This window comes from Notolepis coatsorum (genome assembly GCF_963971535.1).
Source record: "Notolepis coatsorum genome assembly, chromosome: 6".
NCBI classification, from domain to species: domain Eukaryota; kingdom Metazoa; phylum Chordata; class Actinopteri; order Aulopiformes; family Paralepididae; genus Notolepis; species Notolepis coatsorum.
The window spans coordinates 15,588,534-15,615,412 of NC_140170.1; the positions used below are offsets into that span (position 1 = coordinate 15,588,534).

At 44.9% G+C, this 26,879-nt stretch overlaps 1 protein-coding gene across 1 annotated transcript in view; it reads left to right on the plus strand.

The window, feature by feature from the left end:
* Positions 1–291: 291 nt before the first annotated feature.
* Positions 292–26,879, plus strand: part of uroc1 (urocanate hydratase 1) — a gene marked incomplete at both ends in the record, with an annotated part of 111,168 nt that continues 84,580 nt past the window's right edge. Inside the window, 2 exon segments of the mRNA XM_084315475.1 lie at positions 292–417; positions 25,480–25,610. Of these exon segments, the coding sequence (XP_084171601.1) occupies positions 292–417; positions 25,480–25,610 (257 nt within the window).

Sequence of the window (26,879 nt, forward strand, 5' to 3'; positions counted from 1 at the left end):
CAGAGGTCGTGACAGTGTTTGTTTGTCCACTGAAGCGTGTGCCACACACACACACACGATCAATAATTACCCAAAAAAAAATCATTCCACACCTGTGGCTCGTGATTGGTTGAGTGTGGAACCCCCCACCCACCCAACGTCCCCCATAGCTGGGTTGTCCAACACACTGAGGCCTTTGGACGGCGTCTCCGTGATCTTCTGCTCTCGCTCTGTGTGGAGGCACACACACACACACACACACACACACACACACACACACACACAGAGAGAGAGAGAGAGAGAGAGAGCAGGATGTCCACGTTAAAGGAGATATGCAGCGGGTTGCCTCTGGACCCTTTACCCCCCAACCCGGGGAGAGACCCCGGCCTGCCCCACGCACCCACCAGGACACCCAACCTAACGCAAGAGGAGGAGCGGGTGAATATCAGTGTTTTATAAATATATATAAATACTATTATTTAGGTCAAATAAGCCTTCATTTATTATAAATTAACCTCACCTTAAAACCCCTTCACTACCACACCGTCTGTAGTGTGATAGTAAAGGGTTAACCTTCTGTAGTGTAGTGAAAGGGTTAACCTGCTGTCGTGTGACAGTGAAAGGGTTAACCGTATGTATTGTCGCAGTGAAAGGGTTAATTGATTGAGGGGATGCAGACCAGAGAAAGACTTTCGTCTTGTTTACATCAGGGTCCCCCATTTTCAATTCATCAGGACATATATGACATACAGATAGACTATAGACAGTACTGCTACATCTATACATTTATGACATACCAGATCTACAAATATACAGTACTGTTTATGAGTACAAAGTCTAAAAAGAGAGTATATACATTTGAGGGGGAAGAAACTGTACATTGGAGGAGGTTGGGTAGGTGGGGGGGGGAGAAACTACATTGGAGGGGGTTAACTGTTTGGTAGTGCGGTAGTGAAAGGGTTAACGTGTGACATGCAGTACACTGTACACGCATATAATTGTAATAATAATAATAGAAATGCTTATAGTAATAATAATAATAATACATTTTATTTGGAGGCGACCTTTCAAAACACCCAAGGTCACCTTACAGGGCATAAAGACAGAACAATGATCTTTGCAAAAGTGTCAGTGGAGTTAAAAACAAGACAAACAATGTAAACGTATGAAATATAAAACAGTGGCACACAGGGTGCAGTTATAGTGAGTATGCCCAGTAAGCAAAACTCACCTTTTTAGTAGAGCCTTCTGTTGACTTTTTATCAAATTTTTAGCTCCACACATTTTATGTTCTTTTACCTATTTCTTTTATCAATTTTATTTATTCTATGTTTCTCTATGTTATTCTATGTTTTAGTCTTGCCTATTTGGTAGCACTTTATAATAACACCCTGTTATAATACATTTATAAGGTATTTGTAGATAATGAACTAATCATGAACAAACCATTTATATACATTCATAAATGATTATTAAATCATTTATAACTATATTTTTATAACATTTACAGATTAGTTCTACATTATTTATAACTCATTATCAACATTGTACTTGATTTGTTCATCATTAAATAATGTTGTTTAATGTGTACTTGTGTAGTAACACATTTGTAGATGCTTTGAAAAATGGATATGAAAAAACGACTATACTGTATCTCCATTTATTTTTGGAGACATTCATAAGACATCTATAAATCATTTGCAGATGCTATTGTGGGGGCCAATCTGAAGTGAAACCTATTCATCATTAACAAATGTCTAATACAGTTAATTATTTGTTTCCTTTTTCATCACATGTTACAAATGTTGTAGACAGCTTTCGGATACAGCCTTCTTTGTGACATCAAACAGTGACAGAATTAGGACTAAAGATAAATGCAATTGTATTAACACTTTGGCTGCCATGAAACGTCTTTAGATGTCATTGCCGGCCATGCTCAAGTTGCCGGAGGACGCTGTACAGCGTCCTTATATCAATATTTCAAAAATCTGCGATCGGATTCATATGTCCCCTCCGCTGGCCTGAGATCCACCAGCAGGACCCACTGAGCACTCTGGCGGTTCAGGAGCGCCATCTGGTGGCCGATCGGCGCAATCGCTTAACAGGATGTGCCATAGAGGTTGTGCTAGACGTCCGTATTACTTCCGGGCACTCGCTATAGGTCCCGGGACTCTGGCTCGTCACGCTACACAGTGATCGATTGCCAATAACTCGATAAACAACATGATTTGGACGTATATACCATTATACAAGCTGGAGATGGACCGGGTAAATTTACATCCCATAATGATAAGATTTCTACTCTACGATGATCGCCCAACGGCGCGCGGAGACTGGGGTGAGTTTTAGCGTGTAACGTTACCGTCTTCGATACTAACTGCTATTATCAACATTTGACCCACATTAGATGATTGGTATAACGCTGCCCACGGAATTATAAACGCCCCCTAGCCCATCCGGTCAACATCAGATGACGTGTAGTAACTTCTAGAAGTACGTCTAGTTGGAATTTTTTATATCGCGCTGATTGCCATAAAACTGTATTGCATCATCAATATAATGCATTTGGGGCTATAGATCACGTTCTGGAGAAAGCTGCAGAAAGAGATGAAAACATACTTATACATTAGACCATACTTTACTATGAATATGTGAATGAAAAAGTTTAACGTTGCTACACAATGAACAATACATATAGGACTTTGAATGGGCCCTAATAATGGCAATGTAGAAATAGAATTTAAGTTATAGCCATGCAAAGAAGGGGTACTTCTCCATAGACAAATAGAGCCGGCAACCTATGGTATATCATGAATTTAACCCAAGGCAACCAAAGTGTTAACATATCAAATACATGTGCATGATATATTAGTCAGGTTCATTATAAAGTGATTTAAACTTTCGTTGGACTTTTTTGGGGATTAGCAAAACTATACATTTTTGGAAAGGGCATTGTATAAGGAATCAGAAAATCCATGTTTCCATTTGCCCAGATGTCTATAAGGCGGCCATATTGGAATTTCCAAAATGGCCACCGTAAAATGTAGGTTTTGTAATATCTCGGCTTCTAAATGAGCTAGAACATTGATTTGAACTACTAAACCTACATTTTCAGGGTCAAGGAATCCAATGGTGGTAGTTACAAAGCTTCTACATTTTACATTAACCCTTCAATGCATGAGTGGGTCGAAAATGACTGGGAGAAATGCAAAATGCATGATTTTTTTAAGTATACAAAAACAAATTGATTTTATTATCTTTCATCAAATAGTAGTAATAATAAATCATTATCGTATATAGATAAATATAAAATGTCTATACATTCAGCAAAAGGCCAATACAATTATAATCGGATGCGAGGTCCGCCCTCAAAGGTGCAAGGCCACACTTTTTGCTCCCTAGCAACGGCCTTGTTCTTCAGACTTCTGATATTCTCCTAATATTTGTTGTGGACCACACATAGCCTACTATATGTGAAGTGATATCCCTCAACATTATTCTACACAGCATTTGATACATGTAAAGTAAGTATTGTGTTAATTTTTACCTCAGACAATTTCAACAGGTTTTATGTCTATAACATCACATTTGATGTCACAAAGAAGGGTGTATCCAAAAGATGTCTACAATATTTGTAACATGTGATGAAAAAGTAAACAAATAATTAACTGTATTAGACATTTGTTAATGATGAATAGGCTTCACTTCAGATTAGGGCACACAATAGCATCTGCAAATGATTTATAGATGTTTTATGAATGTCTTAACAAATCGAATCTATTATTATTATTAAGCAAGGCAGTTAAAAGACAAGGTTAAGAAAAGAATAAGATAAACAACAAGAAGTATAAAAAACAGTGAAGTTAAAATAACAGACACACAAACAGCAGGGGGTATTGGGCAGTGATGGAGGTTATAGTGAATATGCGAGTTTGAACAGATGGGTTTTCAATTGTGATCTGAATGGTGAGAGTGAGTCTGACTGTCGGATGTGTGGGGGCAGGGAGTTCCAGAGTCTGGGAGCCGAGCAGCTGAACGCTCGGGCACCCATGGTGCTGAGGCGTGAGCTGGGGATGGATAAGAGTCCAGTAGAGGATGAGCGGAGGGTGCGGGGGGGGTGTAATCCTGGAGGAGGTCAGTGATGTAGGTGGGGGCTAGATTGTGGAGGGCTTTGAAGGTGAGTAAGAGGTTTTTGAACTCAATCCGGTAGTGCACAGGGAGCCAGTGTAGTTGGATGAGGAATAGTGGCTGATCCCGACCGCGTGTGGTAGAGTGGGACTGGTGAATGTCATTTAAAGGTAGACTCTGTATAATGCCGCCAAACAGCGCCCTCTAGGCAGAAGAGCCCCGCTCGGTGTATTGCACTTTGTTAAAAAAAATTGTTTTTGGTCTCGACGTGTGGGTTGGCGTTTTTGGTAACTCGTTATACCGTGAATTGCGTTACATTAGCCTCCTTTGTTAGAGGAAAAAGATATGCGATTACAGTAACGTGATGCACTTGGTATGTAACGTTCACACTGCAGTAGGGTTGGGTACCTTTCATATTTGAACCGGTACCGGTACCCAACGGTACCTTTTTTCTGTACTTTAGTCTCTAAAAATGTAATCTACCTACCTCAGTTGCAAAAAAAAAAAGAAGAAAATCCAATCTTCAAATTATTTATTATCATTATTATTTATTTAGAACAATTAGTTAATATATACTGTATATAATATATAATATTGCAGCGAGCGTTGTCTGCGTCTAGCTTTGTAAAGTGTAACCACACTGGCGACCGTGTTCGGCCTGCCATCGCCCCGACTACTTTGTTGTTGTTGAATCAAGTCAAATCCTAGGGAAGCGTGTGTTGTGATGATGATGTGAACGTGCGGCGACTTCATAGGTTTAGTTTAGCGGTAAACGAAACGTTGACGTCATCGGACATAAAAAAATGTAATTAAATTTAAAAAGATTTTTTTTACAGTACGTGATTCGGTCGGTACCCTTAATTCGGTTTGGTTTGGTACCCATCCCTACACTGCAGGCCCTGTTCACACTGTGAACGGAGCCTTTATGATGCAGTGTGAACGGAGCCTCTACATGATGCAGTGTGAACGCAGCCTCTACATGATGCAGTGTGAACGCAGCCTCTTCATGATGCAGTGTGAACGGAGCCTCTTCATGATGCAGTGTGAATGGAGCCTCTTCATGATGCAGTGTGAACGGAGCCTCTTCATGATGCAGTGTGAACGGAGCCTCTTCATGATGCAGTGTGAACGGAGCCTGTTCATGATGCAGTGTGAACGGAGCCTCTCTATGATGCAGTGTGAACGGAGCCTTTCTATGATGCAGTGTGAACGGAGCCTCTCTATGATGCAGTGTGAACGGAGCCTCTTCATGATGCAGTGTGAACGGAGCCTCTTCATGATGCAGTGTGAACGGAGCCTGTTCATGATGCAGTGTGAACGGAGCCTCTCTATGATGCAGTGTGAACGGAGCCTTTCTATGATGCAGTGTGAACGGAGCCTCTCTATGATGCAGTGTGAACGGAGCCTCTTTATGATGCAGTGTGAACGGAGCCTCTTTATGATGCAGTGTGAACGGAGCCTCTCTATGATGCAGTGTGAACGGAGCCTCTTTATGATGCAGTGTGAACGGAGCCTCTCTATGGTGCAGTGTGAACGGAGCCTCTCTATGATGCAGTGTGAACGGAGCCTCTTTATGATGCAGTGTGAACGGAGCCTCTTTATGATGCAGTGTGAACGGAGCCTCTTTATGATGCAGTGTGAACGGAGCCTCTCTATGATGCAGTGTGAACGGAGCCTCTCTATGGTGCAGTGTGAACGGAGCCTTTATGGTGCAGTGTGAACGGAGCTTCTCTATGGTGCAGTGTGAATGGAGCCTCTTCATGATGCAGTGTGAACGGAGCCTCTTCATGATGCAGTGTGAACGGAGCCTCTCTATGATGCAGTGTGAACGGAGCCTCTTTATGATGCAGTGTGAACGGAGCCTCTTTATGATGCAGTGTGAACGGAGCCTCTTTATGATGCAGTGTGAACAGAGCCTCTTTATGATGCAGTGTGAACGGAGCCTCTTTATGATGCAGTGTGAACGGAGCCTCTCTATGATGCAGTGTGAACGGAGCCTCTTTATGGTGCAGTGTGAACGGAGCCTCTCTATGGTGCAGTGTGAACGGAGCCTCTCTATGGTGCAGTGTGAACGGAGCCTCTTTATGATGCAGTGTGAACGGAGCCTCTTTATGATGCAGTGTGAACGGAGCCTCTCTATGATGCAGTGTGAACGGAGCCTCTTTATGATGCAGTGTGAACGGAGCCTCTATGATGCAGTGTGAACGGAGCCTCTCTATGGTGCAGTGTGAATGGAGCCTTTATGGTGCAGTGTGAACGGAGCCTCTCTATGGTGCAGTGTGAACGGAGCCTCTTTATGATGCAGTGTGAACGGAGCCTTTATGATGCAGTGTGAACGGAGCCTCACTATGATGCAGTGTGAACGGAGCCTCTTTATGATGCAGTGTGAACGGAGCCTTTATTATGGAAAACACTGCAGTGTGAACGGAGCCTCTTTATGATGCAGTGTGAACGGAGCCTTTATTATGGAAAACACTGCAGTGTGACCGGAGCCTCTTTATGATGCAGTGTGAACGGAGCCTCTTTATGATGCAGTGTGAACGGAGCCTCTTTATGATGCAGTGTGAACGGAGCCTCTCTATGATGCAGTGTGAACGGAGCCTCTTTATGATGCAGTGTGAACGGAGCCTCTCTATGATGCAGTGTGAACGGAGCCTCTATGATGCAGTGTGAACGGAGCCTCTTTATGATGCAGTGTGAACGGAGCCTTTATGATGCAGTGTGAACGGAGCCGCTTTATGATGCAGTGTGAACGGAGCCTCTCTATGATGCAGTGTGAACGGAGCCTCTATGATGCAGTGTGAACGGAGCCTCTTTATGATGCAGTGTGAACGGAGCCTTTATGATGCAGTGTGAACGGAGCCGCTTTATGATGCAGTGTGAACGGAGCCTTTATGATGCAGTGTGAATGGAGCTTTTATTATGGAAAACACTGTATGCAGATGCTATAATGTGCAGAATGGAGTCAGGAATGTGATGTATTGGGTCAGATTCACAGGAATGTGATGTATTGGGTCAGATTCACAGGAATGTGATGTACTGGGTCCGATACACAGGAATGTGATGTACTGGGTCAGATGCACAGGAATGTGATGTACTGGGTCAGATGCACGTCCCCCTCCTCGGCTCCTCGGTCCCGGCTGTGGGGGAACTGCTGTTCTGCTTGTGTCCCTCCCAGAAAAATAGATAATTTCAGGTTTCTGACTGTTTGCCCAAACTCAGAGCAAAGGCCACAGTCAATGATTAAGAGCGATAAGACACTCCAGTTAGACTGAGAAGAGAAACGGAGTTCTGAAGGAAAGAAGTGAAGGAAAGAAGTGAAGGAAAGGTCTGAAGGAAAGAAGTGAAGGAAAGGCCTGAAGGAAAGAAGTGAAGGAAAGGTCTGAAGGAAAGAAGTGAAGGAAAGGTCTGAAGGAAAGGTCTGAAGGAAAGAAGTGAAGGAAAGGTCTGAAGGAAAGAAGTGAAGGAAAGGTCTGAAGGAAAGAAGTGAAGGAAAGGTCTGAAGGAAAGGTCTGAAGGAAAGAAGTGAAGGAAAGGCCTGAAGGAAATAAGTGAAGGAAAGGTCTGAAGGAAAGAAGTGAAGGAAAGGTCTGAAGGAAAGAAGTGAAGGAAAGGTCTGAAGGAAAGAAGTGAAGGAAAGAAGTGAAGGAAAGGTCTGAAGGAAAGGTCTGAAGGAAAGAAGAGAAGGAAAGGCCTGAAGGAAAGAAGTGAAGGAAAGAAGTGAAGGAAAGGTCTGAAGGAAAGGTCTGAAGGAAAGAAGTGAAGGAAAGGTCTGAAGGAAAGAAGTGAAGGAAAGGTCTGAAGGAAAGGTCTGAAGGAAAGAAGTGAAGGAAAGGCCTGAAGGAAAGAAGTGAAGGAAAGGTCTGAAGGAAAGGTCTGAAGGAAAGAAGTGAAGGAAAGAAGTGAAGGAAAGGTCTGAAGGAAAGAAGTGAAGGAAAGGCCTGAAGGAAAGAAGTGAAGGAAAGGTCTGAAGGAAAGGTTTGAAGGAAAGAAGTGAAGGAAAGGTCTGAAGGAAAGGTCTGAAGGAAAGAAGTGAAGGACAGGTCTGAAGGAAAGAAGTGAAGGAAAGGTCTGAAGGAAAGGTCTGAAGGAAAGAAGTGAAGGAAAGGTCTGAAGGAAAGGTCTGAAGGAAAGAAGTGAAGGAAAGGCCTGAAGGAAAGGTCTGAAGGAAAGGTCTGAAGGAAAGGTCTGAAGGAAAGAAGTGAAGGAAAGAAATGAAGGAAAGGTCTGAAGGAAAGAAGTGAAGGAAAGGCCTGAAGGAAAGAAGTGAAGGAAAGGTCTGAAGGAAAGGTTTGAAGGAAAGAAGTGAAGGAAAGGTCTGAAGGAAAGGTCTGAAGGAAAGAAGTGAAGGACGGGTCTGAAGGAAAGAAGTGAAGGAAAGGTCTGAAGGAAAGAAGTGAAGGAAAGGTCTGAAGGAAAGAAGTGAAGGAAAGGTCTGAAGGAAAGGTCTGAAGGAAAGAACTGAAGGTGTCTATGATTCTCAAAATATACTGTATATACAGTATAATATTATTCTGGGCAAATATGGCCCAACATGCTACAGTAAGCTAGCCCAACATGCTACAGTAAGCTAGCCCAACATGCTACAGTAAACTAGCCCAACATGCTACAGTAAGCTAGCCCAACATGCTACAGTAAACTAGCCCAACATGCTACAGTAAACTAGCCCAACATGTTACAGTAAGCTAGCCCAACATGCTACAGTAAACTAGCCCAACATGCTACAGTAAACTAGCCCAACATGCTACAGTAAACTAGCCCAACATGCTACAGTAAACTAGCCCAACATGCTACAGTAAGCTAGCCCAACATGCTACAGTAAACTGGCCCAACATGCTACAGTAAGCTAGCCCAACATGCTACAGTAAGCTAGCCCAACATGCTACAGTAAGCTGGCCCAACATGCTACAGTAAGCTAGCCCAACATGCTACAGTAAGCTGGCCCAACATGCTACAGTAAGCTAGCCCAACATGCTACAGTAAACTGGCCCAACATGCTACAGTAAGCTAGCCCAACATGCTACAGTAAGCTAGCCCAACATGCTACAGTAAGCTGGCCCAACATGCTACAGTAAGCTAGCCCAACATGCTACAGTAAGCTGGCCCAACATGCTACAGTAAACTGGCCCAACATGCTACAGTAAGCTGGCCCAACATGCTACAGTAAGCTGGCCCAACATGCTACAGTAAACTAGCCCAACATGCTACAGTAAACTAGCCCAACATGCTACAGTAAGCTGGCCCAACATGCTACAGTAAGCTGGCCCAACATGCTACAGTAAGCTGGCCCAACATGCTACAGTAGACTAGCCCAACATGCTACAGTAAACTAGCCCAACATGCTACAGTAAACTAGCCCAACATGCTACAGTAAACTAGCCCAACATGCTACAGTAAACTAGCCCAACATGCTACAGTAAGCTAGCCCAACATGCTACAGTAAGCTAGCCCAACATGCTACAGTAAACTAGCCCAACATGCTACAGTAAGCTAGCCCAACATGCTACAGTAAACTAGCCCAACATGCTACAGTAAGCTAGGCCAACATGCTACAGTAAACTGGCCCAACATGCTACAGTAAGCTAGCCCAACATGCTACAGTAAGCTAGCCCAACATGCTACAGTAAACTGGCCCAACATGCTACAGTAAACTGGCCCAACATGCTACAGTAAGCTAGCCCAACATGTTACAGTAAGCTGACCCAACATGCTACAGTAAGCTAGCCCAACATGCTACAGTAAACTGACCCAACATGCTACAGTAAGCTAGCCCAACATGCTACAGTAAACTAGCCCAACATGCTACAGTAAACTAGCCCAACATGCTACAGTAAACTAGCCCAACATGCTACAGTAAACTGGCCCAACATGCTACAGTAAACTGACCCAACATGCTACAGTAAGCTAGCCCAACATGCTACAGTAAATTAGCCCAACATGCTACAGTAAGCTAGCCCAACATGCTACAGTAAGCTGGCCCAACATGCTACAGTAAGCTGGCCCAACATGCTACAGTAAACTAGCCCAACATGCTACAGTAAACTAGCCCAACATGCTACCGTAAGTTGGCCCAACATGCTACAGTAAGCTGGCCCAACATGCTACAGTAAGCTGGCCCAACATGCTACAGTAAGCTGGCCCAACATGCTACAGTAAGCTAGCCCAACATGCTACAGTAAGCTGGCCCAACATGCTACAGTAAACTAGCCCAACATGCTACAGTAAGATGGCCCAACATGCTACAGTAAGCTAGCCCAACATGCTACAGTAAGCTAGCCCAACATGCTACAGTAAACTGGCCCAACATGCTACAGTAAGCTGGCCCAACATGCTACAGTAAGCTAGCCCAACATGCTACAGTAAGCTGGCCCAACATGCTACAGTAAGCTGGCCCAACATGCTACAGTAAGCTAGCCCAACATGCTACAGCAAACTAGCCCAACATGCTACAGTAAGCTAGCCCAACATGCTACAGCAAACTAGCCCAACATGCTACAGTAAGCTGGCTCAACATGCTACAGCAAACTAGCCCAACATGCTACAGTAAGCTAGCCCAACATGCTACAGCAAACTAGCCCAACATGTTACAGTAAGCTGGCCCAACATGCTACAGTAAGCTGGCCCAACATGCTACAGTAAGCTGGCCCAACATGTTACAGTAAACTGGCCCAACATGCTACAGTAAGCTGGCCCAACATGTTACAGTAAACTAGCCCAACATGTTACAGTAAGCTGGCCCAACATGCTACTGTACAGTAAACTAGCCCAACATGCTACAGTAAGCTGGCCCAACATGCTACAGTAAACTAGCCCAACATGTTACAGTAAACTGGCCCAACATGCTACAGTAAGCTGGCCCAACATGTTACAGTAAACTGGCCCAACATGCTACAGTAAGCTGGCCCAACATGCTACAGTAAGCTAGCCCAACATGCTACAGTAAGCTAGCCCAACATGCTACAGTAAACTAGCCCAACATGCTACAGTAAGCTAGCCCAACATGCTACAGTAAACTAGCCCAACATGCTACAGTAAGCTAGCCCAACATGCTACAGTAAGATGGCCCAACATGCTACAGTAAGCTAGCCCAACATGCTACAGTAAGCTAGCCCAACATGCTACAGTAAGCTAGCCCAACATGTTACAGTAAGCTGGCCCAACATGCTACAGTAAGCTGGCCCAACATGCTACAGTAAGCTAGCCCAACATGCTACAGTAAACTAGCCCAACATGCTACAGTAAACTAGCCCAACATGCTACAGTAAGCTGGCCCAACATGCTACAGTAAGCTAGCCCAACATGCTACAGTAAGCTAGCCCAACATGCTACAGTAAACTAGCCCAACATGCTACAGTAAACTAGCCCAACATGCTACAGTAAACTAGCCCAACATGCTACAGTAAACTAGCCCAACATGCTACAGCAAACTAGCCCAACATGCTACAGTAAACTAGCCCAACATGCTACAGTAAACTAGCCCAACATGCTACAGCAAACTAGCCCAACATGCTACAGTAAGCTGGCCCAACATGCTACAGTAAGCTGGCCCAACATGCTACAGCAAACTAGCCCAACATGCTACAGTAAGTTGGCCCAACATGCTACAGTAAGCTGGCCCAACATGCTACAGTAAGCTAGCCCAACATGTTACAGTAAACTGGCCCAACATGCTACAGTAAACTAGCCCAACATGCTACAGTAAGCTGGCTCAACATGCTACAGTAAGCTGGCCCAACATGCTACAGTAAGCTGGCCCAACATGCTACAGTAAGCTAGCCCAACATGCTACAGTAAGCTGACCCAACATGTTACAGTAAGCTAGCCCAACATGCTACAGTAAGCTAGCCCAACATGCTACAGTAAACTGGCCCAACATGCTACAGTAAGCTAGCCCAACATGCTACAGTAAGCTAGCCCAACATGTTACAGTAAACTGGCCCAACATGCTACAGTAAACTGGCCCAACATGCTACAGTAAGCTGGCCCAACATGCTACAGTAAACTAGCCCAACATGCTACAGTAAACTGGCCCAACATGCTACAGTAAACTGGCCCAACATGCTACAGTAAACTGGCCCAACATGCTACAGTAAACTGGCCCAACATGCTACAGTAAACTGGCCCAACATGCTACAGTAAACTAGTCCAACATGCTACAGTAAGCTAGCCCAACATGCTACAGTAAACTGGCCCAACATGCTACAGTAAACTGGCCCAACATGCTACAGTAAGCTAGCCCAACATGCTACAGTAAGCTGGCCCAACATGTTACAGTAAACTAGCCCAACATGCTACAGTAAACTAGCCCAACATGTTACAGTAAACTAGCCCAACATGCTACAGTAAACTAGCCCAACATGCTACAGTAAACTGGCCCAACATGCTACAGTAAGCTAGCCCAACATGTTACAGTAAACTGGCCCAACATGTTACAGTAAACTCCCAACATGCTACAGTAAACTAGCCCAACATGCTACAGTAAACTAGCCCAACATGCTACAGTAAGCTAGCCCAACATGCTACAGTAAGCTAGCCCAACATGCTACAGTAAGCTAGCCCAACATGCTACAGTAAACTGGCCCAACATGCTACAGTAAGCTAGCCCAACATGCTACAGTAAGCTGGCCCAACATGCTACAGTAAGCTAGCCCAACATGCTACAGTAAACTAGCCCAACATGCTACAGCAAACTAGCCCAACATGCTACAGTAAACTAGCCCAACATGCTACAGTAAACTAGCCTAACATGCTACAGTAAGCTAGCCCAACATGCTACAGTAAGCTAGCCCAACATGCTACAGTAAGCTAGTCCAACATGCTACAGTAAGCTAGCCCAACATGCTACAGTAAGCTAGCCCAACATGCTACAGTAAACTAGCCCAACATGCTACAGTAAGCTGGCCCAACATGCTACAGTAAACTAGCCCAACATGCTACAGTAAGCTAGTCCAACATGCTACAGTAAACTAGCCCAACATGCTACAGTAAGCTGGCCCAACATGCTACAGTAAGCTAGCCCAACATGCTACAGTAAACTAGCCCAACATGCTACAGTAAACTGGCCCAACATGCTACAGTAAACTGGCCCAACATGCTACAGTAAACTGGCCCAACATGCTACAGTAAACTAGTCCAACATGCTACAGTAAGCTGGCCCAACATGCTACAGTAAACTGGCCCAACATGCTACAGTAAACTGGCCCAACATGCTACAGTAAGCTGGCCCAACATGTTACAGTAAACTAGCCCAACATGCTACAGTGAACTAGCCCAACATGCTACAGTAAACTGGCCCAACATGCTACAGTAAGCTAGCCCAACATGTTACAGTAAACTGGCCCAACATGTTACAGTAAACTAGCCCAACATGCTACAGTAAACTAGCCCAACATGCTACAGTAAACTAGCCCAACATGCTACAGTAAGCTAGCCCAACATGTTACAGTAAGCTAGCCCAACATGCTACAGTAAGCTAGCCCAACATGCTACAGTAAGCTAACCCAACATGCTACAGTAAACTGGCCCAACATGCTACAGTAAGCTAGCCCAACATGCTACAGTAAGCTAGCCCAACATGCTACAGTAAACTAGCCCAACATGCTACAGCAAACTAGCCCAACATGCTACAGTAAGCTAGCCCAACATGCTACAGTAAGCTAGCCCAACATGCTACAGTAAGCTAGCCCAACATGCTACAGTAAGCTAGTCCAACATGCTACAGTAAGCTAGCCCAACATGCTACAGTAAGCTAGCCCAACATGCTACAGTAAGCTAGCCCAACATGCTACAGTAAACTAGCCCAACATGCTACAGTAAGCTGGCCCAACATGCTACAGTAAACTAGCCCAACATGCTACAGTAAGCTAGTCCAACATGCTACAGTAAACTAGCCCAACATGCTACAGTAAGCTGGCCCAACATGCTACAGTAAGCTAGCCCAACATGCTACAGTTAACTAGCCCAACATGCTACAGTAAGCTAGTCCAACATGCTACAGTAAGCTAGCCCAACATGCTACAGTAAGCTGGCCCAACATGCTACAGTAAGCTAGCCCAACATGCTACAGTAAACTGGCCCAACATGCTACAGTAAGCTGGCCCAACATGCTACAGTAAGCTAGCCCAACATGCTACAGTAAACTAGCCCAACATGCTACAGTAAACTAGCCCAACATGCTACAGTAAACTGGCCCAACATGCTACAGCAAACTAGCCCAACATGCTACAGTAAACTGCCCCAACATGCTACAGTAAGCTGGCCCAACATGCTACAGTAAACTAGCCCAACATGTTACAGTAAGCTAGCCCAACATGCTACAGTAAGCTGGCCCAACATGCTACAGTAAACTAGTCCAACATGCTACAGTAAACTAGCCCAACATGCTACAGTAAACTGGCCCAACATGCTACAGTAAGCTAGCCCAACATGCTACAGTAAACTAGCCCAACATGCTACAGTAAACTAGCCCAACATGCTACAGTAAACAGGCCCAACATGCTACAGTAAGCTGGCCCAATATGCTACAGTAAGCTAGCCCAACATGCTACAGTAAGCTAGCCCAACATGCTACAGCAAACTAGCCCAACATGCTACAGTAAACTGGCCCAACATGCTACAGTAAGCTAGCCCAACATGCTACAGTAAACTAGCCCAACATGCTACAGTAAACTAGCCCAACATGTTACATTAAGCTAGCCCAACATGCTACAGTAAGCTAGCCCAACATGCTACAGTAAGCTAGCCCAACATGCTACAGTAAGCTAGCCCAACATGCTACAGCAAACTAGCCCAACATGCTACAGTAAACTAGCCCAACATGCTACAGTAAGCTAGCCCAACATGCTACAGTAAGCTAGCCCAACATGCTACAGTAAGCTAGCCCAACATGCTACAGTAAACTAGCCCAACATGCTACAGTAAGCTAGCCCAACATGTTACAGTAAACTGGCCCAACATGCTACAGTAAGCTGGCCCAACATGCTACAGTAAACTAGCCCAACATGTTACAGTAAGCTAGCCCAACATGCTACAGTAAGATGGCCCAACATGCTACAGTAAGCTAGCCCAACATGCTACAGTAAGCTAGCCCAACATGCTACAGTAAGCTGGCCCAACATGCTACAGTAAGCTGGCCCAACATGCTACAGTAAACTAGCCCAACATGTTACAGTAAGCTGGCCCAACATGCTACAGTAAGCTGGCCCAACATGCTACAGTAAACTGGCCCAACATGCTACAGTAAACTGGCCCAACATGCTACAGTAAGCTGGCCCAACATGCTACAGTAAACTGGCCCAACATGTTACAGTAAACTAGCCCAACATGCTACAGTAAACTAGCCCAACATGTTACAGTAAACTAGCCCAACATGCTACAGTAAGCTAGCCCAACATGCTACAGTAAGCTAGCCCAACATGCTACAGTAAGCTAGCCCAACATGCTACAGTAAGCTGGCCCAACATGCTACAGTAAACTGGCCCAACATGCTACAGTAAGCTAGCCCAACATGCTACAGTAAGCTAGCCCAACATGCTACAGTAAGCTAGCCCAACATGCTACAGCAAACTAGCCCAACATGCTACAGTAAACTAGCCCAACATGCTACAGTAAGCTAGCCCAACATGCTACAGTAAGCTAGCCCAACATGCTACAGTAAGCTAGCCCAACATGCTACAGTAAACTAGCCCAACATGCTACAGTAAGCTGGCCCAACATGCTACAGTAAGCTGGCCCAACATGCTACAGTAAACTAGCCCAACATGTTACAGTAAGCTGGCCCAACATGCTACAGTAAGCTGGCCCAACATGCTACAGTAAACTGGCCCAACATGCTACAGTAAACTGGCCCAACATGCTACAGTAAGCTGGCCCAACATGCTACAGTAAACTGGCCCAACATGTTACAGTAAACTAGCCCAACATGCTACAGTAAACTAGCCCAACATGTTACAGTAAACTAGCCCAACATGCTACAGTAAGCTAGCCCAACATGCTACAGTAAGCTAGCCCAACATGCTACAGTAAGCTAGCCCAACATGCTACAGTAAGCTGGCCCAACATGCTACAGTAAACTGGCCCAACATGCTACAGTAAGCTAGCCCAACATGCTACAGTAAGCTAGCCCAACATGCTACAGTAAGCTAGCCCAACATGCTACAGTAAGCTGGCCCAACATGCTACAGTAAACTGGCCCAACATGCTACAGTAAGCTAGCCCAACATGCTACAGTAAACTAGCCCAACATGCTACAGTAAACTGGCCCAACATGCTACAGTAAGCTGGCCCAACATGCTACAGTAAGCTGGCCCAACATGCTACAGTAAGCTGGCCCAACATGCTACAGTAAACTAGCCCAACATGCTACAGTAAGCTGGCCCAACATGCTACAGTAAGCTGGCCCAACATGCTACAGTAAACTAGCCCAACATGCTACAGTAAACTGGCCCAACATACTACAGTAAACTGGCCCAACATGCTACAGTAAGCTGACCCAACATGCTACAGTAAGCTAGCCCAACATGCTACAGTAAACTAGCCCAACATGCTACAGTAAACTAGCCCAACATGCTACAGTAAGCTGGCCCAACATGCTACAGTAAGCTAGCCCAACATGCTACAGTAAGCTAGCCCAACATGCTACAGTAAACTAGCCCAACATGCTACAGTAAACTAGCCCAACATGCTACAGTAAACTAGCCCAACATGCTACAGTAAACTAGCCCAACATGCTACAGCAAACTAGCCCAACATGCTACAGTAAACTAGCCCAACATGCTACAGTAAACTAGCCCAACATGCTACAGCAAACTAGCCCAACATGCTACAGTAAGCTGGCCCAACATGCTACAGTAAGCTGGCCCAACATGCTACAGCAAACTAGCCCAACATGCTACAGTAAGTTGGCCCAACATGCTACAGTAAGCTGGCCCAACATGCTACAGTAAGCTAGCCCAACATGTTACAGTAAACTGGCCCAACATGCTACAGTAAACTAGCCCAACATGCTACAGTAAGCTGGCTCAACATGCTACAGTAAGCTGGCCCAACATGCTACAGTAAGCTGGCCCAACATGCTACAGTAAGCTAGCCCAACATGCTACAGTAAGCTGACCCAACATGTTACAGTAAGCTAGCCCAACATGCTACAGTAAGCTAGCCCAACATGCTACAGTAAACTGGCCCAACATGCTACAGTAAGCTAGCCCAACATGCTACAGTAAGCTAGCCCAACATGTTACAGTAAACTGGCCCAACATGCTACAGTAAACTGGCCCAACATGCTACAGTAAGCTGGCCCAACATGCTACAGTAAACTAGCCCAACATGCTACAGTAAACTGGCCCAACATGCTACAGTAAACTGGCCCAACATGCTACAGTAAACTGGCCCAACATGCTACAGTAAACTGGCCCAACATGCTACAGTAAACTGGCCCAACATGCTACAGTAAACTAGTCCAACATGCTACAGTAAGCTAGCCCAACATGCTACAGTAAACTGGCCCAACATGCTACAGTAAACTGGCCCAACATGCTACAGTAAGCTAGCCCAACATGCTACAGTAAGCTGGCCCAACATGTTACAGTAAACTAGCCCAACATGCTACAGTAAACTAGCCCAACATGTTACAGTAAACTAGCCCAACATGCTACAGTAAACTAGCCCAACATGCTACAGTAAACTGGCCCAACATGCTACAGTAAGCTAGCCCAACATGTTACAGTAAACTGGCCCAACATGTTACAGTAAACTCCCAACATGCTACAGTAAACTAGCCCAACATGCTACAGTAAACTAGCCCAACATGCTACAGTAAGCTAGCCCAACATGCTACAGTAAGCTAGCCCAACATGCTACAGTAAGCTAGCCCAACATGCTACAGTAAACTGGCCCAACATGCTACAGTAAGCTAGCCCAACATGCTACAGTAAGCTGGCCCAACATGCTACAGTAAGCTAGCCCAACATGCTACAGTAAACTAGCCCAACATGCTACAGCAAACTAGCCCAACATGCTACAGTAAACTAGCCCAACATGCTACAGTAAACTAGCCTAACATGCTACAGTAAGCTAGCCCAACATGCTACAGTAAGCTAGCCCAACATGCTACAGTAAGCTAGTCCAACATGCTACAGTAAGCTAGCCCAACATGCTACAGTAAGCTAGCCCAACATGCTACAGTAAACTAGCCCAACATGCTACAGTAAGCTGGCCCAACATGCTACAGTAAACTAGCCCAACATGCTACAGTAAGCTAGTCCAACATGCTACAGTAAACTAGCCCAACATGCTACAGTAAGCTGGCCCAACATGCTACAGTAAGCTAGCCCAACATGCTACAGTAAACTAGCCCAACATGCTACAGTAAACTGGCCCAACATGCTACAGTAAACTGGCCCAACATGCTACAGTAAACTGGCCCAACATGCTACAGTAAACTAGTCCAACATGCTACAGTAAGCTGGCCCAACATGCTACAGTAAACTGGCCCAACATGCTACAGTAAACTGGCCCAACATGTTACAGTAAACTAGCCCAACATGCTACAGTGAACTAGCCCAACATGCTACAGTAAACTGGCCCAACATGCTACAGTAAGCTAGCCCAACATGTTACAGTAAACTAGCCCAACATGTTACAGTAAACTGGCCCAACATGTTACAGTAAACTAGCCCAACATGCTACAGTAAACTAGCCCAACATGCTACAGTAAGCTAGCCCAACATGTTACAGTAAGCTAGCCCAACATGCTACAGTAAGCTAGCCCAACATGCTACAGTAAGCTAACCCAACATGCTACAGTAAACTGGCCCAACATGCTACAGTAAGCTAGCCCAACATGCTACAGTAAGCTAGCCCAACATGCTACAGTAAACTAGCCCAACATGCTACAGCAAACTAGCCCAACATGCTACAGTAAGCTAGCCCAACATGCTACAGTAAGCTAGCCCAACATGCTACAGTAAGCTAGCCCAACATGCTACAGTAAGCTAGTCCAACATGCTACAGTAAGCTAGCCCAACATGCTACAGTAAGCTAGCCCAACATGCTACAGTAAGCTAGCCCAACATGCTACAGTAAACTAGCCCAACATGCTACAGTAAGCTGGCCCAACATGCTACAGTAAACTAGCCCAACATGCTACAGTAAGCTAGTCCAACATGCTACAGTAAACTAGCCCAACATGCTACAGTAAGCTGGCCCAACATGCTACAGTAAGCTAGCCCAACATGCTACAGTTAACTAGCCCAACATGCTACAGTAAGCTAGTCCAACATGCTACAGTAAGCTAGCCCAACATGCTACAGTAAGCTGGCCCAACATGCTACAGTAAGCTAGCCCAACATGCTACAGTAAACTGGCCCAACATGCTACAGTAAGCTGGCCCAACATGCTACAGTAAGCTAGCCCAACATGCTACAGTAAACTAGCCCAACATGCTACAGTAAACTAGCCCAACATGCTACAGTAAACTGGCCCAACATGCTACAGCAAACTAGCCCAACATGCTACAGTAAACTGCCCCAACATGCTACAGTAAGCTGGCCCAACATGCTACAGTAAACTAGCCCAACATGTTACAGTAAGCTAGCCCAACATGCTACAGTAAGCTGGCCCAACATGCTACAGTAAACTAGTCCAACATGCTACAGTAAACTAGCCCAACATGCTACAGTAAACTGGCCCAACATGCTACAGTAAGCTAGCCCAACATGCTACAGTAAACTAGCCCAACATGCTACAGTAAACTAGCCCAACATGCTACAGTAAACAGGCCCAACATGCTACAGTAAGCTGGCCCAATATGCTACAGTAAGCTAGCCCAACATGCTACAGTAAGCTAGCCCAACATGCTACAGCAAACTAGCCCAACATGCTACAGTAAACTGGCCCAACATGCTACAGTAAGCTAGCCCAACATGCTACAGTAAACTAGCCCAACATGCTACAGTAAACTAGCCCAACATGTTACATTAAGCTAGCCCAACATGCTACAGTAAGCTAGCCCAACATGCTACAGTAAGCTAGCCCAACATGCTACAGTAAGCTAGCCCAACATGCTACAGCAAACTAGCCCAACATGCTACAGTAAACTAGCCCAACATGCTACAGTAAGCTAGCCCAACATGCTACAGTAAGCTAGCCCAACATGCTACAGTAAGCTAGCCCAACATGCTACAGTAAACTAGCCCAACATGCTACAGTAAGCTAGCCCAACATGTTACAGTAAACTGGCCCAACATGCTACAGTAAGCTGGCCCAACATGCTACAGTAAACTAGCCCAACATGTTACAGTAAGCTAGCCCAACATGCTACAGTAAGATGGCCCAACATGCTACAGTAAGCTAGCCCAACATGCTACAGTAAGCTAGCCCAACATGCTACAGTAAGCTGGCCCAACATGCTACAGTAAGCTGGCCCAACATGCTACAGTAAACTAGCCCAACATGTTACAGTAAGCTGGCCCAACATGCTACAGTAAGCTGGCCCAACATGCTACAGTAAACTGGCCCAACATGCTACAGTAAACTGGCCCAACATGCTACAGTAAGCTGGCCCAACATGCTACAGTAAACTGGCCCAACATGTTACAGTAAACTAGCCCAACATGCTACAGTAAACTAGCCCAACATGTTACAGTAAACTAGCCCAACATGCTACAGTAAGCTAGCCCAACATGCTACAGTAAGCTAGCCCAACATGCTACAGTAAGCTAGCCCAACATGCTACAGTAAGCTGGCCCAACATGCTACAGTAAACTGGCCCAACATGCTACAGTAAGCTAGCCCAACATGCTACAGTAAGCTAGCCCAACATGCTACAGTAAGCTAGCCCAACATGCTACAGCAAACTAGCCCAACATGCTACAGTAAACTAGCCCAACATGCTACAGTAAGCTAGCCCAACATGCTACAGTAAGCTAGCCCAACATGCTACAGTAAGCTAGCCCAACATGCTACAGTAAACTAGCCCAACATGCTACAGTAAGCTAGCCCAACATGTTACAGTAAACTGGCCCAACATGCTACACATTGCTACAGTAAGCTGGCCCAACATGCTACAGTAAACTAGCCCAACATGTTACAGTAAGCTAGCCCAACATGCTACAGTAAGATGGCCCAACATGCTACAGTAAGCTAGCCCAACATGCTACAGTAAGCTAGCCCAACATGCTACAGTAAGCTGGCCCAACATGCTACAGTAAGCTGGCCCAACATGCTACAGTAAACTAGCCCAACATGTTACAGTAAGCTGGCCCAACATGCTACAGTAAGCTGGCCCAACATGCTACAGTAAACTGGCCCAACATGCTACAGTAAACTGGCCCAACATGCTACAGTAAGCTGGCCCAACATGCTACAGTAAACTGGCCCAACATGTTACAGTAAACTAGCCCAACATGCTACAGTAAACTAGCCCAACATGTTACAGTAAACTAGCCCAACATGCTACAGTAAGCTAGCCCAACATGCTACAGTAAGCTAGCCCAACATGCTACAGTAAGCTAGCCCAACATGCTACAGTAAGCTGGCCCAACATGCTACAGTAAACTGGCCCAACATGCTACAGTAAGCTAGCCCAACATGCTACAGTAAGCTAGCCCAACATGCTACAGTAAGCTAGCCCAACATGCTACAGTAAGCTGGCCCAACATGCTACAGTAAACTGGCCCAACATGCTACAGTAAGCTAGCCCAACATGCTACAGTAAACTAGCCCAACATGCTACAGTAAACTGGCCCAACATGCTACAGTAAGCTGGCCCAACATGCTACAGTAAGCTGGCCCAACATGCTACAGTAAGCTGGCCCAACATGCTACAGTAAACTAGCCCAACATGCTACAGTAAGCTGGCCCAACATGCTACAGTAAGCTGGCCCAACATGCTACAGTAAACTAGCCCAACATGCTACAGTAAACTGGCCCAACATACTACAGTAAACTGGCCCAACATGCTACAGTAAGCTGACCCAACATGCTACAGTAAGCTAGCCCAACATGCTACAGTAAACTAGCCCAACATGCTACAGTAAGCTGGCCCAACATGTAACAGTAAACTAGCCCAACATGCTACAGTAAGCTGGCCCAACATGTTACAGTAAACTAGCCCAACATGCTACAGTAAACTGTCCCAAAATGCTACAGTAAGCTAGCCCAACATGTTACAGTAAGCTAGCCCAACATGCTACAGTAAGCTGGCCCAACATGCTACAGTAAGCTAGCCCAACATGCTACAGTAAGCTAGCCCAACATGCTACAGTAAGCTGGCCCAACATGCTACAGTAAGCTAGCCCAACATGCTACAGTAAGCTGGCCCAACATGTTACAGTAAGCTAGCCCAACATGCTACAGTAAGCTAGCCCAACATGCTACAGTAAGCTAGCCCAACATGCTACAGTAAGCTAGCCCAACATGCTACAGTAAGCTAGCCCAACATGCTACAGTAAGCTGGCCCAACATGCTACAGTAAGCTAGCCCAACATGCTACAGTAAGCTAGCCCAACATGCTACAGTAAGCTAGCCCAACATGCTACAGTAAGCTAGCCCAACATGCTACAGTAAGCTGGCCCAACATGCTACAGTAAACTAGCCCAACATGCTACAGTAAGCTGGCCCAACATGCTACAGTAAACTAGCCCAACATGCTACAGTAAACTAGCCCAACATGCTACAGTAAACTAGCCCAACATGCCACAGTAAGCTGGCCCAACATGCTACAGTAAGCTAGCCCAACATGCTACAGTAAGCTAGCCCAACATGCTACAGTAAGCTAGCCCAACATGCTACAGTAAACTAGCCCAACATGCTACAGTAAGCTGGCCCAACATGTTACAGTAAGCTAGCCCAACATGCTACAGTAAACTAGCCCAACATGCTACAGTAAGCTAGCCCAACATGCTACAGTAAACTAGCCCAACATGCTACAGTAAGCTGGCCCAACATGCTACAGTAAACTAGCCCAACATGCTACAGTAAACTAGCCCAACATGCTACAGTAAACTAGCCCAACATGCCACAGTAAGCTAGCCCAACATGCTACAGTAAACTAGCCCAACATGTTACAGTAAACTAGCCCAACATGCTACAGTAAGCTAGCCCAACATGCTACAGTAAGCTGGCCCAACATGCTACAGTAAACTAGGCCAACATGCTACAGTAAACTAGCCCAACATGCTACAGTAAACTAGCCCAACATGCTACAGTAAGCTGGCCCAACATGCTACAGTAAGCTGGCCCAACATGCTACAGTAAGCTGGCCCAACATGCTACAGTAAGCTGGCCCAACATGCTACAGTAAGCTGGCCCAACATGTTACAGTAAACTGGCCCAACATGCTACAGTAAACTGGCCCAACATGCTACAGTAAACTGGCCCAACATGCTACAGTAAACTAGCCCAACATGATACAGTAAACTGGCCCAACATGCTACAGTAAGCTGGCCCAACATGCTACAGTAAACTAGCCCAACATGCTACAGTAAGCTAGCCCAACATGCTACAGTAAACTAGCCCAACATGCTACAGTAAACTAGCCCAACATGTTACAGTAAACTAGCCCAACATGCTACAGTAAGCTAGCCCAACATGCTACAGTAAGCTAGCCCAACATGCTACAGTAAGCTAGCCCAACATGCTACAGTAAGCTAGCCCAACATGCTACAGTAAGCTAGCCCAACATGCTCACCTCCATCTCAAAAGTCATGGAAAAAATTGTCTACGAACAGGTCGAAAAGTACCTAGCGGAAAGAAAATCTAATCTACGAATTCCAATCTGGCTTCAGAACATCCCACTCCACTGACAGATGCCTTCTCTATTTGAACGACCACATCAAACAAGAGGTGGACGCGGGCAAATACTGCAGCATGGTCAAGCTGGACCTACAAAAGGCCTTCGACACTGTCAATCACTCCATTCTGATTGACAAGCTAAAAGCAATCGGTTTTATAGTCTATCAGTGAGCTGGATGCAATCCTACCTGGAGGGGAGGGAACAGATTGTGGAGGTAAATGGTACCCTATCCCCCCCCCCTCACAGTGAGCTGTGGTGTTCCACAAGGAAGCATACTAGGACCTCTACTGTTCCTAATTTATGCAAATGACATGTCGTCAGCTTGTGACTGCAACTTGTTCCTGTTTGCGGACGACTCAGCCCTGCTGGTCTCTGACAAGAACAAGTTACAGGTTGAAAAAACCCTCAGCTCGGAACTAGGCAGAATCTGCATATGGCTCGCATATGATAACAAACTATCATTACACATGGGCAAAACAGAGTCCATTCTCTTCGGTTCAAATAACAAACTCAGTAAGACCGAGGGCTTCTCAGTTACAGTGGGTGACAATATTGTCACAAGGAAAGACGAAATTACCTACCTGGGTTCCATCCTAGAGGCTAATCTCTAAAATGTCATCCAATGTAATAAAAAAAGTCAACCAACGAACTCGATTCTTGTACCGGATCTCGTCTCTGGTAAACAAGAATACCCTGAAGACTCTGGCAGGAGCACTCATTCAAGGGTACTACGACTATGCTTGCACCTCATGGTACCAAAGCACCTCAAAGGCGCTAAAAACAAGATTACAAACATCACAAAACAAACTGGTCAGACTACTACTTGACCTTACTCCTAGAACCCACCTCACCCCTGCCCACTTTGACAACCTAGGATGGCTTAGAGTAGACGACAGAGTACAGCAACTTGCAATGGGCCTGGTCTACAAGATACACTACATGTACATGTCAAAATACTTCCCAAAGGTCAGTGAATACCACGATCACAACACCAGAGGGAGCTCCACAAATCATGTTAAACCCAGATTCGGCTCAATTAGATGGGTGAAATCCTCTTTCAGTGCCTCTGTGCCTGTTTTCGTAGGCAGTTAGCCTCTGGTATGCGTGCCATTAGCGTTAGCCACGCTTCTAGGCCTCTTTTCTTTTGGAAAGAATGATAAAAAAAATAAAAAATAAAAATAAATGATAAATATATATATATTTTTTTATTATATTCGGCTAAGAGGTTGGCCAGTCGACTACGGCTCCTTTCGACCGATTAGTCGACTTAGGGGTCAGCCCTAATATATATATATATATATGCAATAAAATATGTTTACTAGACATATATATATATATATGCAATAAAATATATGCTTACTAGACATATATATGAAATAAAATATGTTTACTAGACATACATATATATATATATATTATTTATTGCATATATATATATATATATATATATATATATATATATATATATATATATATATATATATATATATATATATATATATATACAATAAAATATGTTTACTAGACATAAATATATGATTTTTACCCTCTTCTCCCCCCCCCGCTGCTCTTCCCTCCAGCTGGCGTTGAGGAATGCCCTGCGTTACTTCCCTTCCTCCCATCATGCAACACTGGCTGCTGAGTTTGCTCAGGAGCTGCGACAGTACGGACACATCTACATGTACCGCTTCTGCCCCGCCGCGCGCCTGAGGTGAGGACCCGGACCCCCACTCTTTATTCTTACCATATATATATATCCACATCCGTCTGTACATACCTGCATATAATCCTTTTTACATATCAGATACTATATCTATATCTGTACACATCCCTTACCTACTAGTTACACTGCTGGCCAGCATGACTTACTACCATAGTGTCTTTATACCTGTATCACTGTACATGTTAATACTACAACTCTGTACATCTGTATGCCTTGTCTCCACAGAGCGTACCCTCTAGATCACTACTAGGGATGTCCGATATTATCGGCCTACCGATATTGGCATTAAAATGTAAAAAAAAAAATTTAAATTTTTTTTTACCTTTTATTTAACCTTTATTTACCCAGGCAAGCAAGTAAGAAGAAATTCTTATTTAATTTATTGTCAAAAGTATTAGGGATGCACGATAATTATCGGGCCGATAATTATCGGGCCGATATCAGCAATTATGACGTCATCCCGATAAACCCGATAACGTTATTGATAGCTCCGATAATATATAATAAATTTTTTGGTTAAAAGAAATCCGGTGTGGGTGGATTTGGATGAAGGGCGCTTGTTTTTATTATAGCCTCCTCCCGTTTTGCCAGTACTGTGGTACGACTGACAGCGTGTGGTTTAGGAACAGGGAGTTTTTCACAAATCCAGCGCTCCCTTTCTTGGCTGTGACGTAGTCACGTTACATTCGGAGGCAGACAGTCGATCTGCCAATTACGTCCCACAGCTTGCACCCACCTCTTCTTCTTACCACCAATCAGAAGCTCTCGTTCGTTTATTTACCTCCGGATTGTCGGCCATTATTCTACTCGGAGCTCAGGCTAATAACGTTAGCTCCCCGCCAGCCACATTGACAAGTACCAGCGCTTATACATTACTGGCAAATGTCTTGTTGCACTTGTGGCAACGAGCGTTGTCAGCATCGACTTTAGTAAAATAGACCCAGACTTTTGAACGTTTTGTTCTGTCCGCCATGATGAGAGCAGAGCTGTCTGTACTCGGCAGCACCCGTGTGTGTGTGTGTGTGTGTGTGAGTGTGTGTGTGAGTGAGTGTGTGAGTGAGCACAGCCCGCTCCTTGCGCAGGCAGAGACACCGAGGCAGGAGAGATATAGAAAACGGCCAACAAGATTAGTTTGCGACGTTTAAATTCCTAAAAAAAAAACTCCATAATTTCTCGAGTACCGATAGCAGTACCGATGACGTCGGAGCTTATAAATACTAAAAAAATAAAAATAAATTTTATCAAAAAAAATATATA